Raw genomic sequence first — 19,875 nt, 5'->3', positions numbered from 1 at the left:
TGGACTATTGTCCACAAGTAACTGGTCTTCTCTAGGAAGTAATGCCAAAAATAGCCGATGCCAGTGAAATCCATGGTACATTAGGGCTGGTATTGGTCAACCCAGAGTCGATTGTTCGAAACTTGAAAATATGTATTTTTCCATATACAGTGCCTTGCAAAAGTATTCATACCCCTTGCCGTTTTTCCTATTTTGTTGCATTACAACCTGTAATTTAAAATTATTTTTATTTGGATTTCATGTAAAGGACATAAACACAATAGTCAAAAAAATATTCTACAAAATTTAGAACGGAAAAGTGCTGCGTGCATATGAAGCCCCTAAATAAGATCTGGTGCAACCAATTACCTTCAGAAGTCACATAAATAGTTAACCCACTGTTCCTAGGCCGTCATTGAAAATAAGAATTTGTTCTTAACTGACTTGCCTAGTTAAATAAAGGTTAAAAAAATAAAAATAATACTAAAAAACTAAAAAACAACTACATGTTAAACTCAAATAATGCATACTGCTTAGTGGCACATAACCTGGTTAATATCTTGCAGCTCATGCTAAACTAGTAATCATTAAAAAAATAAAGATTCAAAGCTGTAATGAAACAACAACACGATTAATGACCATTTTAAAAGCTTCTATGAAAATGTATATAAATCAGAATTTAACAATAGTTGGATGGATCCTATAGCCTTCTTCGACTCAACTCAACTCTGAAGCAATTATCAGCAGACAAAAAATGACTAAAAACAGATGACCCAATAATAAATATTAAATGCTGTTAAAACATTCGCATGTAGAAATGCACCAGGATAAGATGGCTTTCTCATGGAATTCTATTCAACATTTTGGGACAAATTAGCTCCCCTGTTTACACAAATGACAACCCACATATCACTCAATTCAGTACTTCCTAGTTCCATGTATCAAACAGTTATTTCAGTTATATTACAACCAGGAAAATCTGGAGAGTCCCCTGCTGACAGCTTGGAAAATTCCAGAAAATGTTGTCATGGTTTTAGAAGCTTCTGATAGCCCAATGGACATCATTTGAGTCAATTGGAGGTGTACCTGTGGATGTATTTCAAGGCCTACTTTCAGACTCAACGCCTCTTTGCTCGACATCATGGGAAAATCAAAAGAAATCAACCAAGACCTCAGAAAAATAATTGGAGACCTCCACAAGTCTGGTTCATCCTTAGGAGCAATTTCCAAACACCTGAAGGTACCATGTTCATCTGTACAAACAATAGTACAACAATAGTACAACAATAGTAAGTCTAAACACCACGGGTCCACGCAGCCGTCATCCCTCTCAGGAAGAAGACGCGTTCTGTCTCCTAGAGATGAACGTACTTTGGTGCGAAAAGTGCAAATCAATTACTCAACAGCAGAAAAAGGACCTTGTGAAGATACTGGAGGAAATGGGTACAAAAGTATCTCCATCCACCCTAAAAACGTGTCCTATATCGACATAACCTGAAAGGCTGCTCAGCAAGGAAGAAGCCACTGCTCCAAAGCCACCATAAAAAAGCCAGACTAAGGTTTGCAACTGCACATGGGGACAAAAATCGTACTTTTTGGAGAAAAATAACTTTCTTCTGATACTCCTCAGTCTATACCTGTTTGAGAAATGAAGGCTATTCCATGCGAGAAATTGATAAGAAACTGAAGATCTCATACAACACTGTGTAATATTCCCTTCACAGGACAGTGCGAACTGGCTCTAACCAGAATAGAAAGGAGTGGGAGACCCCGATGCACAACTGAGAAAGAGTACAAGTACATTACAGTGTCTAGTTTGAGAAACAGACGCCTCACAAGTCCTTAACAGAGGACATTTCTCCAAAAAGTTTGTCCGGAGAAGACAAGGTGAGCGCTACCATCAGTCTTGTGTCATGCCAACATTAAAGCGTCCTGTAGACCATTCATGTGTGGGTTTGCTTCTCAGCCAAGGGAGTGGGCTCACTTAAAATTTTGCCTAAGAATACAGCCATGAATAAAGAATGGTACCAACACATCCTCCGAGAGCAACTTATCCCAACCATCCAGGAACATTTTGGTGACGAACAATGCCTTTTCCAGCATGATGGACCTTCTTGCCAAAAGGCAAAAGTGATAACTAAGTGGCTCTGCGAACAAAACATCGATATTTTGGGTCCATGGCCAGGAAACTCCCCAGAAACTCCCATTGAGATCTTGTAGTCAATTCTCAAGAGGTGGGTATCAGTATTCCATAGTTACATCTGACAAAAATATCTTAAGACACTGAAGCAGCAAACTTTGTGGAAATTAATATCTATGTCATTCCCAAAACTTTTGGCCACGACTGTGTTTGGCTAAGGTGTATGTAAACTTCCGACATCAACTGTACTCATACATTTTATAAATCGTGACAGTAAAATTATACATTTAGAAGCAATAAAATGGCAGAACTCTTACCTTACTTGGTATATATCAATCAAACATGGGTTATTAAAAATAGACACTTTTAAACAAATACAAGAATGTGTTTCAGTTTAAAACAATACACAAAAAAATAAGATAGATTTGCCAATAATGGCTGTTGATAGCTTTCAACCATCTTGACTGGCCTTTTCTTTTGAAAACTTTGGAAGCTTTCAACTGCCCAACTGAAATAATAAAATGTATAAAACATTTGCATTTATGTCCTAAACAATCAGAATTGATAAACATGAATGTAAACTAAACTTATTTGCAGATGATCTTCTGATAAACCTGACCAATATTGAAAACACAATGACCCCTTTGCTAAAAAATATTTAGAAAATAGTAAAGTATCTCAGGTTATAAAATAAGAGGCATGAGAAGAAGACAATCTATTTCAGGATAAATCAATGTTAAAGTTTACATAGCTGGCCATATATGGACATTACATTTTACTTTATGGGTTGGTTATGTACAGTGGCTTGTGAAAGTATTCACCCCCCTGAAATGTATTCTTGGGGGGTTTGTATCATTTGGTTTACACAACATGCCTACCACTTTAAAATTGCAAAATATTTTTTATTGTGATATAAACAAGAAATAAGACCGAAAACCTGAACTTGAGCATGCATAACTATTCACCCCACCAAAGCCAATAGTTTGTAGAGCCACCTTTTGCAGCAATTACAGCTGCAAGTCTCTTGGGGTATGTCTCTATAAGCCTGGCACATCTAGCCACTGAGATATTTGCCCATTCTTCAAGGCATAACTGCTCCATCTCTTTGAAGTTGGATGGGTTCCGCTGGTGTACATCAATCTTTAAGTCATACTACAGGTTCTCAATTGAATTGAGGTCTGGGCTTTGACTAGGCCATTCCAAGACATTTAAATGTTTCCCGTTAAACCCCTCGAGTGTTGCTTTAGCAGTATGCTTAGGGTCATTGTCCTGCTGGAAGATGAACCTCCTTCCCAGTCTCAAATCTCTGGAAGACTAAAACAGGTTTCCCTCAAAAATGTCCATGTATTTAGCACCATCCATCATTCCTTCAATTCTGACCAGTTTCCCAGTCCCTGCCGATGAAAAACATCCCCACAGGGATGTGGGGATGGGTTGGTGATGGTATTCTCGGGGTGATGAGAGGTGTTGGGTTTGCGCCAGACAGCATTTTCCTTGGTCTTCATTTTGCCGCTTGCTTGGCGATGCCTCTTGCTTGGTGGTGTTGCAGACTCTGGGGCATTTCAGAACAGGTGTATATATACTGAGATCATGTGATAGATCATGTGACAATTAGATTGCACACAGGTGGACTTTATTTAACTAATTATGTGAGTTGTGAAGGTAATTGGTTGCACCAAATCTTATTTATGCGCTTCATTGCAAAGGGGGAGAATACATATGCACACACCACTTTTCAATTTTTAACCCTTTAGAATTTAAAAAAAAAAGTTATTATTTTAATTTCACTTCAGCAATCTGGACTATTTTGTATAATTCCTTCACTTGAAATCCAAATAAAAATCCATTTAAATTATAGGTTGTAATGGAACGAAATAGGAAAAATGCTTCTTCTATAACCCATCGCTTTCTACTGCATATAATAATACCATTGAATTCAATCTTTACATTAATATATATCATTAATAAGTCCAAAAAGGATGTAGCAACTACAGATTGCCCCTTTAAGTCTATCAAATGTGTGCAAGTTTGATAATGTCTCCATTAGTCCTATGGATAAAAATAAAATATCAGCAGGAATTAGATTGATCAATAAAAGCCCCACTTTTATTCCATAGGCTTGGACCCTCACTATGCAGCTGTTGCAGAGCGCATTTTTCACTGGCTATCCACTGGTTTCAAAAACAATGATTGATCGGCAGTTTAAACTTTTTGAATTCAAGCATTATTGGGTTCAAATACACATTTAGATTTGTGAACACCCATCCATAACAACCACAGTCCGTAAGGCGCAAATAGCTAAATGAGAGGTCAGAAGTGTGATTCAAATCAATGCGCTATGTGGATATCAATAATAAGTGATATCCTTACCGCTGTAGACTACACCACTTGCTGTCGTCATCCTTACCTCCAAGCGTTTATTCAAGTTGCGTAATCTTTGGGTGCCGACAGCAGTCGCACCATTGAAAGCCATAGCTTGGAATGTAGCCCACAAAAACCTATTCCTGCTCTTTTCCCGCGAACCATCAAACACATTTGGAGTATCATCATAGTCGTCTCTGTGGTCAGACAAACTTGAATGTGTGCCTTTTTTCAATGCTGATTTAAATGTCATTGAGAAAACAGAGAAGTGTCAACAACAACAAAAAATCCTCAAACATTCTTTCTGAATTTAAAAGTAATCCTCAGAGTAATCATCAAGTCTTTCAAAAGTATCTGTAATCTGATTTACAATAGTTTTTTGCTGGTAATGTAACGGATTACAGTTTCCTTTTTTTTGTAATTGCATACATTTAACATGACATGTAATCCGTTACTCCGCAACCCTGCAGGTGGATTTTATGGTTGTGGCACCTTGTAGTTACGTTAACAGGGTCATATTTTGGTTTGAGTTATTAACATTGTAATTCACAGGTTACTTTCAAATGTGTAATTACAAAATATTAGTTATATAGTAGCGCAAGAGAATGTGTAATATCATCAGTACTTACCTTACACATGTGGAATAACCTTCAGCAAGTGAATGCGTAATTACACATTCCTTGTTCCAATTGTATAACAAATGATTCCGGAACAACCCTTTTAACATGTAATTACATAGTAAAACCTATTTAACTACTGTTTACACAGTTATTAGTGTGTTAGTTGCATAGTAAAAGGGTAACTTAATGCAAAGTGTTACCAAAAAGGCTTCTAATGTTTGTAATTTCCGCTTTAAAATGTCAGACTCCAACCAAAATGATCCATTAAATATAATCCACATAATAATTCACATTTCCTGTTGCTACAGGATTATTTCCCTGCTGTAGCAAAGTGGGTAAAATTAAAGTCCTTCATCTGCATTCGAAAAGTATTCAGACCCCTTGACTTTTTCCACATTTTGTTACGTTAGTCTTATTCTAAAATTGATTACATAGTTGTTTTTTCCCTCATCAAACTACACACAATACCCCACAATGACAAAGTTAAACCGGGTTTTAGATATTTTTGGAAAATTCTAAAATATAAAAAACTGAAATATCACATTTACTTAAGTATTCAGACCCTTTACTCAGAACTTTGTTGACACACCTGGCAGTGATTACAGTCTCGAGTTTTCTTGGGTATGATGCTACAAGCAAGGCACACCTGTATTTGGACAGTTTCTCCCATTCTTCTCTGCAGATCCTCTCAAGCTCTGTCAGGTTGGAAGGGGAGCGTTGCTGCACTGCTATTTTCAGGTCTCTCCAGAGATGTTCGATCGGGTTCAAGTCCAGGCTTGTATGTATCATTTGGTTTACACAACATGCCTACCACTTTCAAGATGAAAAATAAACAAGAAATAAGACCAAAAGGTGCCACTCAAGGTCATTCTGAGACTTGTCCCAAAGCCACGACTGATTTGTGTTGGAAGGTGAACCTTCGCCCCAGTCTGGAGGTCCTGAGTGCTCTGGAGCAGGTTTTGATCAATGATCAATCTGTACTTGCTTCGTTCATCTTTCCCTTGATCCTGACTAGTCTCCCAGTCCCTGCTTCTGAAAAAGATCCCCACAGCATGATGCTGCCACCACCATGCTTCACCGTAGGGATGGTGCCAGGTTTCCCCCAGACGTGACACCTGGCATTCAGGCCAAAGAGTTCAATCTTGGTTTCATCAGACCAGAGACATTTGTTTCTCAAGGTCTGAGAGTCCTTTACGTGTCTTTTGGCAAACTCCAAGCAGGCTGTCATGTGCCTTTTACTGAGAAGTGGCTTCTGTCTAGCCACTCTACAGTACCATAAAGGCCTGATAAGTGGAGTACTGCAGAGATGGTTGTTCTTCTGGAAGGTTCTCCCATCTCCACAGATGAGCTCTGTCAGAGTGACCATTGGGTACCTTCAATGCTGCATAAATGTTTTGGTACCCTTCCCCAGATCTGTGCCTCAACACAATATTATCTCGGAGCTCTATGGACAATTCCATTGACTTCATGGCTTGGTTTTTGCTCTGACGTGCAATCTCAAATGTGGGACCTTCTATAGACCAGTATGTGCCTTTCCAAATCATGTCCAATCAATTGAATTGACCACAGGTGGACTTCAATCAAGTTGGAGAAACATCTCAAGGAGGATCAATGGAAACAGGATGCACCGGAGCTCAATTTCGATTTTGATAGCAAATGGTCTGAATACTTATGTAAATAAGGTATTTCAGTTTAGTGTATTTTTTTGCTTTGTAATTATGGGGTAAAATGTGGAAAAAGTCAAGGAGTCTGAGTACTTTTCGAAGGCACTGTACCTGTACTGTATTCGGAAAAGCTACATTTTATGTATACTGTACTCCAGTATTTGGGATTTTAAATAAAGTAATGAATATACTGTTCTAGTACAGAATGTTACCTTTTATTTGTGGGTGTTTTCATTCATATGTTTTACCATTTAGACATACAATCACTTATGTATCCATTTAAATAAATTATACGTACTTGGCCAAATTTACTATTCGTTTATAAGTAATCAAATGTTTTTATTATTTGGAATCACAATCCTTGCACGTAATGACTACATTGTGCTTTTAACTCTACAAATATGTTGCGGGTGTGTTTTGGGTCATGTCTTCCCAATAGTAACTTCCCTCCCCTTCGTCCCTCCCCCTTCTCTCTCTCACCTCCCTCCCTCCCTCCCTCCAAAGGGCAAAGCTAGAGAAGATGCCATCCATCCCAGAGGAGCCCGAGGTGCCGGACAACGAGGTTGAGCGCTTCACCATGCCTGACTTTGTCAAGCCCCTGTACGACCTGGACGTGATCGAGGGCAAAGAGACCGTGCTCAAGTGTAAGGTGGCTGGACTGCCGTACCCCACCATTGTGTGGTTCCACAATGGCAAGAAAATCGACAGCACGGAGGATAGGAAAATGACACAGTGTGAGTTGAGATTGGTATTTTATAAATCCAGCTCTATAAGTTTAAACTGCAACTTCATCAAGTAAGAACAAATTGTATTGGTGGAGTACACAGTTTATCAGATGTTATAGCGGGTGAAGCGAAATGCTTATGTTACTTGGACCTATCAATGCAGTAAAATGTCAAGCAAGTACACAAATAATAATAAAAATATATTCAAGAAATGTTGGAACGAAACCAATTAACATCCCAAATAGCACTGTAAAAGTAATCCAAATGCAATCTATACGTACAGTGCATTCGGAAAGTATTCAGACCCATCCCCTTTTCCACATTTTGTTACGTAGTCTTATTCTAAAATGGATTAAATAAAAAAAAATCCTCATCAATCTACACACAATACCCCATAATGACAAAGCGAAAACAGCTTTTTAGAATTTTTTTCAGATGTATTATTTTTTATTATTTATATAAGTATTCAGACACTTTGCTTTGAGACTCGAAATTGAAATCGGTGGCATCCAGTTTCCATTGATCATCCTTGAGATGTTTCTACAACTTGATTTGGAGTCCACCTGTGTTAAATACAGTTGATTGGACATGATTTGGAAAGGCACACACCTGTCTATGTAAGATCCCACAGTTGACAGTGGATGTCAGAGCAAAAACAAAGCTATGAGGTCAGAGGATTTGTCCATAGAGCTCTGAGACAATATTATGTCGAGGCACAGATCCGTGGAAGGGTATCAAAACATTTCTGCAGTATTGAATGTCCCCAAGTGGCCTCCATCATTATTAAATGGAAGACGTTTGCAACCACCAACACTCTTCCTAGAGCTGGCTGCCAAGGTAAAGTGAGGAATCAGGGATGAAGTAACTTTATCAGGGATGTGATCAAGAACCCGATGGCCACTCTGACAAAGATCCAGTGTTCCTCTGTGGAGATGGGAGAACCTTCCAGACGAACAACCATCTCTGCAGCACGACACCAATCAGGCCTTTGTGGTAGAGTGCCTGGACGGAAGCCACTCCTCAGTAAAAGGAACATGATTGCCTGCTTGGAGTTTGCCAAAAGGCACCCCAGGACTATCAGACCATGCAAAACAAGATTTTCTGATCTGATGAAACCAAGATTGAACTCTTTGGCCTGAATGCCAAGCTTTACCTCTGGAGGAAACCAGGCACCTCTCATCACCTGGCCAATACCATCAGTACTGTGAAGCATGGTGGGGGCAGCGTCATGCTGTGGGGATGTCTTTCAGCGTCAGGGACTGGGAGACTAGTCAGGATCGATGGAAAAATGAATGGAACAATTTAGTGAGAGATCCTTGATAAAAACCTGCTCTAGAGCGCTCAGTACCTCTGACTGGGGCGAAGGTTCACCTTCCAACAGGACAACGACCTGTTGCACACGGCCAAGACAACACAGGAGTGGCTTTGGGACAAGTCTCTGAATATCCTTGAGTGGATATTGAGTGGATACCCAATCGAACATCTCTGGAGAGACCTGAAAAGACATGTGCAGTGAACCTCCCCAACCAACCTAACATAGCTTCAAAGGATCTGCAGAGAAGAATAGGAGAACCTCCCCAAATACAGGTGTGTCAAGCTTGTATCGTCATACCCAAGAAGACTTGAGGCAGTGTCACGTCTAATCAAGGTGGGTGGAATCAGGCGCAGAGAGCAGATAGCGATATGAAAGTTTATTCTCCGGTGAACAAGAAACACGGTCAACCCAATACACACAGGGTGAACAATCCAACACAGGATAAAAGACGAACCGGAGAATAAGAACACAAAATACACCGACAGACATAGATGACAAATAAACAATCCCGCACAAAACAAGGGCGGGACAACCTACTATATATACAGACACTAATAAACTAAACAACACACAGGTGAAACCAATCAGACAAAACCAACAGATACACGAAAAGGGATCGGTAGTGGCTAGTAGGACGGTGACGACGACCGCCGAGCACCGCCTGAACGGGCAGGAGAGCCAACCTCGGCGGAAGTCGTGACAGGCAGTAAGTGTAATCGCTGCCAAATTTGCTTCAAAAAAGTACTGAGTAAAGGGTTTGACTAATAATATAAATGTGATATTTTTAAAATATTTTTTATTTTATTTTGAAAAACCTGTTTTTGATTAATCATTATGGGGTATTGTGTGTAGATTGATTGAATAACTTCCAAATGCACTGTACATACACCAGATTTATGTACACAATATATACTAAGAATGGTATGTACAGCAGTAGATATATTAGAGTGAGTGACCGATGTCAAGAATCCAGAATATGAATATGTAATTTTTTTTTTAAAGTAACGGCTTTGCTTTATTCTTGGCCAGGTCACAGTTGTAAATTAAAACTTGTTCTCAACTAGCCTACCTGGTTAAATAAAGGTGAAATAAAATAAATAAATAAAAAGGCTTGACAGCCAACAAGGAGGAGGTGAGAGCCCTGGCGGAGTGGTGCCAGGAAAATAACCTCTCATCCCCACGGATGGCACTGTGATAGACTGCATCCAATTTGTTGAATAGAGTGTTGGAGGTTTTTTGTAAATGACATCGCCGAAGTTGAGGATCAGTAGGATAGTCAGTTTTACGAGGGTATGTTTGGCGGCATGAGTGAAGGATGCTTTGCTGCGAAATAGGAATCCGATTCTAGATTTAATTTTGGATTGGAGATCGTTAATGTCAGTCTGGAAGGAGAGTTTACAGTCTAACCAGACACCTAGGTATTCTAAGTCAGAACCGTCCAAAGTTGTGATGCTAGTCGGGCGGGAGGATGCGGGCAGCAATCGGTTGAAGAGCATGCATTTAGTTTTACTTTCATTTAAAAGCAGTTGGAGGCCTCTGAAGGTGCGTTGTATGGCATTGAAGCTCATTTGGAGGTTTGTTAACACAGTGTCCAAAGAAGGGCCAGATCTATACAGAATGGTATCGTCTGCGTAGAGGTGGATCAGAGAATCACCAGCAACAAGAGCGACATCATTGATGTATGCCCAAGAATTTAACCCTGTGGCAACCCCACAGAGACAGCCAGAGGTCCGGAAAACAGGCCCTCCAATTTGACACGCTGAACTCTATCAGAGAAGTAGTTAGTGAACCAGGCAAGGCAGTCATTTGAGAATCTAAGGCTATTGAGTCTGCCGATAGGAATGTGGTGATTGACAGAGTTGAAACCCTTGGCAAGGTCGATGAAGACGGCTGCACTGCATTGTCTTTTATCAATGGCGGTTATGATATCGTTTAGGAACTTGGCTGAGGTACACCCATGACCAGCTCGGAAACCAGATTGCATAGCGGAGAAGGTACGGTGAGATTCTAAATGGTCGGTGATCTGTTTGTTAACTTGGCTTTCGGAGACTTTAGCGAGGCAGGGCAGGTCTGTAACAGTTTGAGTCTAGTGTCTCACCCTATGATGAGGGGGATGACTGCGGCAGCTTTCCAATCTTATCTCAGACGATAAGAAAGAGAGGTTGAACAGGCTAGAAATAGGGGTTGAAACAATTTTGGCGGATCATTTTAGAAATATAGGGTCCAGATTGTCTAGCCCGGCTGATTCGTAGGGATCTAGATTTTGCAGTTCTTTCAGAAGATGTCTGGATTTGAAGGAGAAGCGGGGCAGGCGAGGTCTTGGGCAAGTTGCTGCAGTAGGTGCTGAGATGTTGACCGGGGTAGGGGTAGCCAGGTGGAAAGCATGGGCAGCCGTAGAGAAATGTATTTTGAAATTCTCAATTATAGTGGATTTATCGGTGGTGACAGTGTTTCCTAGCCTCAGTGCAATGGGCAGCTGGGAGGAGGTGCTCTTACTCTCCAAGGACTTTACATTGTCCTAGAACTTTTTGGAGTTTGTGCTACAGGATGCACATTTCTGTTTTAAAAAGCTAGCCTTAGCTTTCCTGTGTATATTGGTTCCTAACTTCCCTAGAAAGTTGCATATGCTAATGCAGTACGCCACAGGATGTTTTTGTGCTTGTCAAGGGCAGTCAGGTCTGGAGTGAACCAAGGGCTATATCTGTTCCTGGTTCTACATTTTATGAATGGAGCATGCTTATTTAAGATGGTGAGGAAGGCATTTTTAAAGAATAACCAGGCATCCTCTGCTGATGTGATGAGGTCAGTATCATTCAAGGATACCCCGGCCAGGTCGATTAGAAAGGCCAGCTCGCTGAAGTGTTTTTGGGAGAGTTTGACAGTGATGAGGGGTGGTCGTTTGACCGCAGACCCATTACGGATGCAGGCAATGAGGCAGTGATCACTGAGATCTTGGTTGAAAACAGCAGAGGTGTATTTGGAGGGCAAGTTGGTTAGGATGATATCTATGAAGGTGCCCATGTTTACGGATTTGTACCTGGTAGGTTCATTGATAATTTATGTGAGATTGATGGCATCTAGCTTAGATTGTAGGATGGCCGGGGTGTTAAGCATGTCCCAGTTTAGGTCACCTAGCAGCACGAGCTCTGAAGATAGGTGGGGGGAATCAATTCACATATGGTGTCCTGGGCACAGCTGGGTGTAGAGGGTGGTCTATAGCAAGCGGCAACAGTGAGATACTTTTTTCTGGAAAGGTGGATCTTTTAAATTAGAAGCTCGAATTGTTTGGGTAGAGACCTGGATAGCAAGACAGAACTCTGCAAGCTATCTCCACAGTAGATTGCAACTCCGCCCCCTTTGGCAGTTCTATCTTGCCAGAAAATGTTATAGTTAGGGATGTAAATTTCAGGGTTTTTGGTGGTCTTCCTAAGCCAGGATTCAGACACGGCTAAGACATCAGCGTTGGCAGAGTGTGCTAAAGCAGTGAATAAAGCAAACTTAGGGAGGAGGCTTCTATTATTAACATGCTTGAAACCAAGGCTTTTACGGTTACAGAAGTCAGCAAATGAGAGCACCTGGGAAATAGGAGTGGAGCTAGGCACTGCAGGTCCTGGATTAACCTCTACATCACCAGAGGAACAGAGGAGTAGAATAAGGCTACGGCTAAAGGCTAAAAGAACTGGTCTTCTAGGACGCTCGGAACAGAGAGTAAAAGGAGCAGCTTTCTGGGCGAGGAAGATTAGATTCAAGACATAATGTTCAGACAAAGGTATGGTAGGATGTGAGTACATTGGAGGCAAACCTAGGCATTGAGTGATGATGAGAGAGATTTTGTCTCTGGAAACATTTAAACCAGGTGATGTCACCATGTCATGTGGGAGGTGGAACTAAATGGTTGGTTAAGGTATATGGAGCAGGGCTCGAGGCTCTACAATGAAATAAAACAATAATCATTAACCAGAACAATAATGGACCAGGCATATTGACATTAGGGAGAGACATGCATATCCGACTAATCCTAGGGGACCATGAGTGGTTGGGCTGGCTGGAGACACGGCGATTCAGACAGCTAGCAGGCCGGGGCTAGCAAGCTAGCAGAAGGGACTTAGAGGGACGTCGCGACAGAGGAAAGTCTGTTTTATCCTCGTCGTGCGGTTCTGTCGATAGACCAGTCAAGATGGATAAGTAGGGTTCCGTGTAGCAGAGGGGTCCAGTCTAATTGGCAAATGGATCTATTCAGCTAACAGTCCAATATGCTCTTGAAAGCTAGTGTGCCACGGCTAGCAGGTGAGCAGATGGGCATTCAGGGGACGTCGCAACGTATGAGCCGGTTGAGTAACCCCATCGGGGAAATTACGTCGGTAGTCCAGTCATGAAGAATCGGCAGGGTTCTGTACCCCGTACAGACAGTAAAAGAGGTCCAGGCCAGTTGGCAAAATAGGTATTGTTGTCCAGGAGTGGTTGATGTCCAGGAGTGGCATGGGCTAGCTCCAGGCTAACTGGTGCTTGTTACGGGACAGAGACATTAGCCAGGGATAGTCACTCGGATTGCAGATAGCTAGCTGCGATGATCCAGGTGAGAAGGTTTAGAGCTTGCGGCAGGAATCCGGGGATATGGAGAGAAAATAGGTCCGGTATGCTCTGGTTTGAATCGTGTTGTATAAACTGGCAAGAGCTTTCCAGGCTAAAGGTAGCTGATGACCACTAGCAGTGGTTAGCTGACTACTAGCTAGTAGCTAATTAGCTGGCTAGCTTCTGTTGGGTGATTCCGATTCAGGTAAAGAAAAATACTTTAGAAAAAAGCAGATCCTCACCACATTGGGTGAGGCAGGTTGCAGGAGAGTATTTTGAGGTTGAGGTTTAGAAAAATATTTGAAAAGATATATACAAGGGACACGATAAGACGAAGGACAAAGACCTGTGACTGCTACGCCATCTTGGATATAATACTACCACTGTTGGGTCATCAGCAAACTTGAAGATTGAGCTGGAGATGTGCATGGCCACGTAGTCATGGGTGAACAGGAAGTACAGGAGGGGACTGAGCTTGGGCCTCCGTGTTGAGGATCAGTGTGGCGCAGGTGTTGTTTCCTTCCTTGACCACCTGGGGTCGTCCCGTAAGCAAGCCTAGGACCCAGTTGCACAGGGAGGGGTTCAGACCCAGGGCCCTTAGTGATGAGCTTGGAGGGCACTATGGTGTTGAAGGCTGAGTTGTAGTCGAGGAACAGCATTCTTACAGCTATTATTCTTGTCCAGGTGGTATAGGGCAGTGTGCAGTGCAATGGTGATTGCGTCGTCCATGGATTTGTTGGGGCGGTATGGACATTTTAGTGGGTCTAGTGTGTTGGGTAAGGTGGAAGTGATATGATCCTTAAGTAGCCTCTCAAAGCACTTCATGATGACAGTTACCTTCGCATTCTTGGGTACAGAAACAATGGTGGACATCTTAAAGCAAGTGGGGACAACCGACTGGGATAGGGAGAGATTGAAATATGTCCGTAAACACTCCATCCAGCTAGTCTGCACATGAGGACGTGGCTTGGGATGCCATTTGGGCCAGCAGCTTTGCGAGGGTTAACATGCATGAATGTCTTACTGACGTCGGCCACGGAGATTGGGAGCACACAGTCCTCGTGAGTGGTACGTGCCCACATCTGAAACTAGGTGTTGTTTTACTTGATGCAGATGAAGGTCTTTAGCTTGTCGGACCACTTTAGGTATCAATATATTTGATAAAATATTGAATTTGGCCTTTACTTCTATAGCCTAGAGAACTGCATCGAATATCACATCCATACATGGCAAAAACTACAGTCCAGAAATGTATCGTTGGCGTCGCACAGCAAAACGGAGAACACAATCATGTTTGTGAGACTCTCCCCTTTCCATGGAGTGGTGATAATAGTTTTCTAGCTCAAACTGTTGAGACGCTACAGACGGTTTTGTGAAAAGACAGATTTTCGAGATGTCTTGTGTTCTGACAAACACTGCTCTAGCTCTGCCACCTTTCACCGCAGACGCGGCAGTGCGACATCAGCGGATGTGGTGGATTGAGACACATCCAATGCAAAAAACGGATATCTCTAGCTTAAACTGACAGATTTTGATGGGGACGCACCGGTGCGTCAATCGACTATAGGGGGTCAGTTTAAGTGCAACAATGTTTTTTGGATTCAAATAATGCACTTTCAGCAGGATATAGCGATTATCTTAATGCTATCAAGGCATTGGGAAACTCACCCCTGTGGTGGTCCTCTCTTCCAGTCAGAGACATCCACAGCTTGGTCATCCATTCTGTCTGCCACGCCCACGGAGGGGTATACAAGAGCGTAATCTCCAACAAGGTGGGCAAGGCCACCTGTTACGCCCATCTCTATGTGACTGGTGAGGAATCCCATATGATTTTTTGATAATATTACTTCAATCCTACAGGTATAATGCATTTTGGTACAGTTATAATGCATTGTAAGACATTTTCCATTGTCATGTGCATGTATGGTCCTCATATTGCCGAAGAACCATTTTAAGTCAGTTGACATTTCATTAACTTTGTGAAGAGAGTATAGTCTGTTGCTGAATCCCAAATCAACCCATATAGCCCCTACCCCCATGGTACTCTTGTAGATCTGAATGAACCAGAGGTTTAAGCAACACAGCAATTACATAGGTTTGCCTTGCTTTGCCTCGACTAGGTAGAATTTTCACCATAGAGCACGCACCTATCCAATTGTTTCAGATCTATAGGTGGGGCTAGGGGTTGATTTGGTATGTTGATGCATGCACAAAAAGGTGATTTCACCACGGACCATTAACTTGAATTACAGTGTTAATGGAATTATGCACCTTGTGTTTTTAACAAAAGTTCAAATCTATGTTCAAATGCATTCGATTTAGCTATTTACTGTAGGGGATGTGATAAAGGGAGACTGTATAATATGAAGGTTAATGAACACTTAAAATTGAACTGTTATATATGTGTAACACTTGTAGTGTGAATTTATATATATATTACTGTTTCAGACGTTCTTCCAGACCCTCCAGATGGGCCCCCAGTAATAGAGGCTGTTACTGGCAAGACAATAACCCTGTGCTGGAAGAAACCCCGGAGGCTGGATCCCTCTATTGGTCATTTTCTTTTCACTGGCATTACTGTCATGGATTGTGGAGCCATGGTTTCCTGTATTTCAAGAGCTAGAGCTGCTAGACAGATGTAACAGCACACACAAAAAAAAATAAAAGTGAAGAATGATATATCTTTACTGCATTTCGATTTACCAAGTCATAGTGTAAAATTGAAAGCACAGCACCGGGGGGAATAATTTATTGTTTAAAGAATATTGAATAAGATGCGGTAGATGGTATCGGTAATGCGGTTCAAACAAATCTGCAATGTGGGAATATAACAGTTCCAGCACATCTAAATTGCATTTTGTTTTGCTATCACATCCATTGTTCTAATACAGGAAAACGTCTAGTACACATTCAATTGAATTTTGTTTGAATGCCATTTCATCTGCCATCTGCACAGGTGGTCAAAGTCAATCCTCGGTCTACATGCGTTCACATATTGAAAAGGTATATATGTTTGTCATTTCAGATCCCAACACGTTAATGTATGCCATCCAACAACAAGTGCTGGGCTCAATCCAGTGGACCATCATAGCATCCAGTTTGAAAGAGCCTTGCTACACAGTGACCTCCTGCTCCAAAGGTGTCCGCTACACCTTCAGGGTCTTGTCAATCACCACCAAGGCCTTTAGCAAACCCTCTCTGTCCACAGACCCAGTGCAACTTGTCGACAGAGGTATGAGCCATCAAGTGAGGGCAACATGAATCGATGACACAGTGCTTATGTTGGTTGGTGGCAGGGGTTAATAACTAAATGAAAGCATGGCTTTCACTCTCTCCTTGTCCAAAGACTGCTAACAACGCAAGGAAACAAATATGTAAAATTTTTATTTGGATCAACTATCCCTTTACATGATTGTATTTCTCCCAAGGTCCATATCTTCAGGAGGCTCCAGTAATAATTGATAAGCCAGACATGGTGTATGTGCAGGAGAACCAGTCAGTCAGCATCACTATCACTCTGAACCACATCAACGCTGCAGTAATCTGGAAAAGGCAAGTCACGCACTGGATCACTACACCTGATAGTCTAATGTACAGTTATACACTGAGTGAATAAACATTAGGAACACCTGCTCTTTCCATGACAGACTGACCAGATGAATCTAGTGAAAGCTATGATCCCTTATTGATGTCACTTGTTAAATCCACTTAAGTGTAGATGATCCGTGTAGATGATGGAGAGGAGACAGGTTAAAGATTTTTAAGCCTTGAGTGAATTGACTCATGGATTGTGTATGTGTGCCATTCAGAGGACGAACGGGCAAGACAAAAGGTTTAAGTTCCTTTGAACAGGGTATGGTAGTTGGTACCAGGCACACCGGTTTGAGTGTGTCAAGAACTGCAACGCTGCTGGGTTTTTAACACTCAACAGTTTCCTGTGTGTATCAAGAAAGGTCCACCACCCAAAGGGCATCCAGCCACTTCAAAGTAAAAATAATGACCTGGACTAAAATATTCAAAATTGGAAGAAATTTGGTTGGAGGCAAGTGATTCTCATTTAAGTGCAATTTACCTTATCTGTGGTAAATTTCAAGACTCTACAGGGTAAAAATAGCCATTCAACCAGTTTTGAAAAGAGAAAACAGAACATCCTGCTCCACTGTAAAGTGCAAGGGTGCCAACAGTATTAACATGGACATTTTTAAGCAGATGCTTTTCATTTAAATATTCAATTCAACTCATGTTCACTATGCAGTGCATTCGGAATGTATTCAGACCCCTTCACTTTTTCCACATTTTGTTAGGCTAGTCTTTTCTCAAATTGCCCAAATCAATCTACGAACAATAACCCATAATAACAAAACAAAAACTGTTTTTTAGAAATGTTTGCTAATTTATGAAAAAAACTGAAATACCTTATTTACATAAGTATTCAGACTCGTTGCTATGAGACTCGAATCTGAGCTCAGGTGCATCCTGTTTCCATTGATCTTCCTTGTGAGGTTCCAACGACTTTATTGGAGTCCATCTGTGGTAAATTAAATGGATTGATCTTGATTTGGTAAGGCACACACCTGTCTATATAAGGTCCCACAGTTGACTGTGCATGTCAGAGCAAAAACCAAGCCATGAGATTGAAGGAATTGTCCGTAGAGCTCTGAGACAGGATTGTGTCGAGGTACAGATCTGGGGAAGGGTACCAAAAAGTTTCAGCAGCGTTGATGGTCCCTGCGAACACAGTGGCCTCCATCAAATCAACCCAGACAGGATGACCACAACAGTGAATCAACCCATTCAGGTGACGCACCCCCTGCAGGGACGGCATGAGAGAGCCCCAGTAAGCCAGAGCCCCTGTAATAGGGTTAGAGGCAGAGAATCCCAGTGGAAAGAGGGGAACCGGCCAGGCAGAGACAGCAAGGGCGGTTCGTTGCTCCAGAGCCTTTCCGTTCATCTTCACACTCCTGGGCCAGACTACACTCAATCATATGACCCACTGAAGAGATGAGTCTTCAGTAAAGACTTAAAGGTTGAGACCGAGTTTGCGTCTCTGACATGGGTAGGCAGACCATTCCATAAAAATGGAGCTCTATAGGAGAAAGCCCTGCCTCCAGCTGTTTGCTTAGAAATTCTAGGGACAATTAGGAGGCCTGCGTCTTGTGACCGTAGCGTACGTGTAATGGAAGAATGGAAGAAGTTGGGAACCACCAAGACACTTCCTAGAGCTGGCTGCCCAGGCTAAACTGAGCAATCGGGGGAGAAGTGCCTTGGTCAGGGAGGAGACTAAGAACCCAATGGTAACTCTGTCAGAGCTCCAGAGTTCCTCTGGGAAGATGGGAAAACATTCCAGAAGGACAACCATCTCTGCAGCACTCTACCAATCAGCCCTTTATAGTAGGGTAGCCAGACGGAATCTACTCCTCAGTAAAAGGCACATGAGAACCCACTTAGAGTTTGCCAAAAGGCACCTAAAGGACTCTCAGATCATGAGAACAATTCTCTGGTCTGATGAAACCAAGTTTGAACTCTTTGGCCTGAATGCCAAGCGTCACATCTGGAGGAAACCTGGCACCATCCCTACGGTGAAGTATGGTGGTGGCAGCATCATGCTGTGGGTATGTTTTTCAGTGGCAGGGACTAGGAGACTAGTCAGGATCGAGGGAAAGTTGAACGGAGCAAAGTACAGAGGGATCCTTAATGAAAACCTGCTCCAGAGCGCTCAGGACCTCAGACTGGGGTGAAGGTTCACCTTCCAACAGGACAACAACCCTAAGAACACAGCCAAGACAAGGCAGGAGTGGCTTCGGGACAAGTCTCAGAATGTCCTTGAGTGGCCCAGCCAGAGCCTAGACTTGAAGCCGATCGAACATCTCTGGAGAGAACCTAAAAGAGCTGTGCAGCAAAGCTCCCCATCCAACCTGACAGAGCTTGAGAGGATCTTCAAAGAAGAATGAGAGAAACTCCCAAATACAGGTATGCCAAACTTATAGCGTCGTACCCAAGAAGACAAGTGGCTGTAATCGCTGCCAAAGGTGTGTCAACAAAGTACTGAGTAAAGGGTCTGAATACTTATGTAAATGTGATATTTGAGTTTTTTATTTGTAATACATTTGCAAAAATGTCTAAAAACCTGTTTTTGCTTTGTCATTATGAGGTATTGTGTGTAGATTGATGAGGGGAAAAAACAATTAAATCCATTTTAGAATAAGGCTGCAACATCACAAAATGTGGAAAAGGTGAAGCGGTCTGAATACTTTCCGAATGCACTGTGTATGACCCATGTGGGAGTCAAACCCACATGCTTTATGTTGCCAAAACCATGCTCCAACACATTGAGCCATTAATCAACTCTTGCAGATGGCCTTCTTGTTTGCTCCACCACAATTGAGTCCACAAAAATGCAAAAATGTCATTTTAATACCAAGGACAGTAGGATAAAACAATAAACTGTGTGAAACAGTCACACAACAAAAGTTCTTACCCCCAAAAAGTAGCAACACCC

General features: G+C 42.0%; 1 protein-coding gene across 1 annotated transcript in view; it reads left to right on the top strand.

The window, feature by feature from the left end:
• Positions 1–19,875, top strand: part of LOC118367199 (striated muscle preferentially expressed protein kinase) — a 125,051-nt gene that overhangs the window by 68,535 nt on the left and 36,641 nt on the right. Inside the window, exons 13-17 of the mRNA XM_035750351.2 lie at positions 7,269–7,498; positions 15,069–15,188; positions 15,825–15,929; positions 16,402–16,608; positions 16,805–16,928. Of these exons, the coding sequence (XP_035606244.1) occupies positions 7,269–7,498; positions 15,069–15,188; positions 15,825–15,929; positions 16,402–16,608; positions 16,805–16,928 (786 nt within the window). The remainder of the gene's footprint in view (positions 1–7,268; positions 7,499–15,068; positions 15,189–15,824; positions 15,930–16,401; positions 16,609–16,804; positions 16,929–19,875) is intronic.

This window comes from Oncorhynchus keta, chromosome 34, assembly GCF_023373465.1.
Source record: "Oncorhynchus keta strain PuntledgeMale-10-30-2019 chromosome 34, Oket_V2, whole genome shotgun sequence".
Taxonomy (NCBI): Eukaryota; Metazoa; Chordata; class Actinopteri; order Salmoniformes; family Salmonidae; genus Oncorhynchus; species Oncorhynchus keta.
This window is presented reverse-complemented; position numbering and strand designations above follow the sequence as displayed.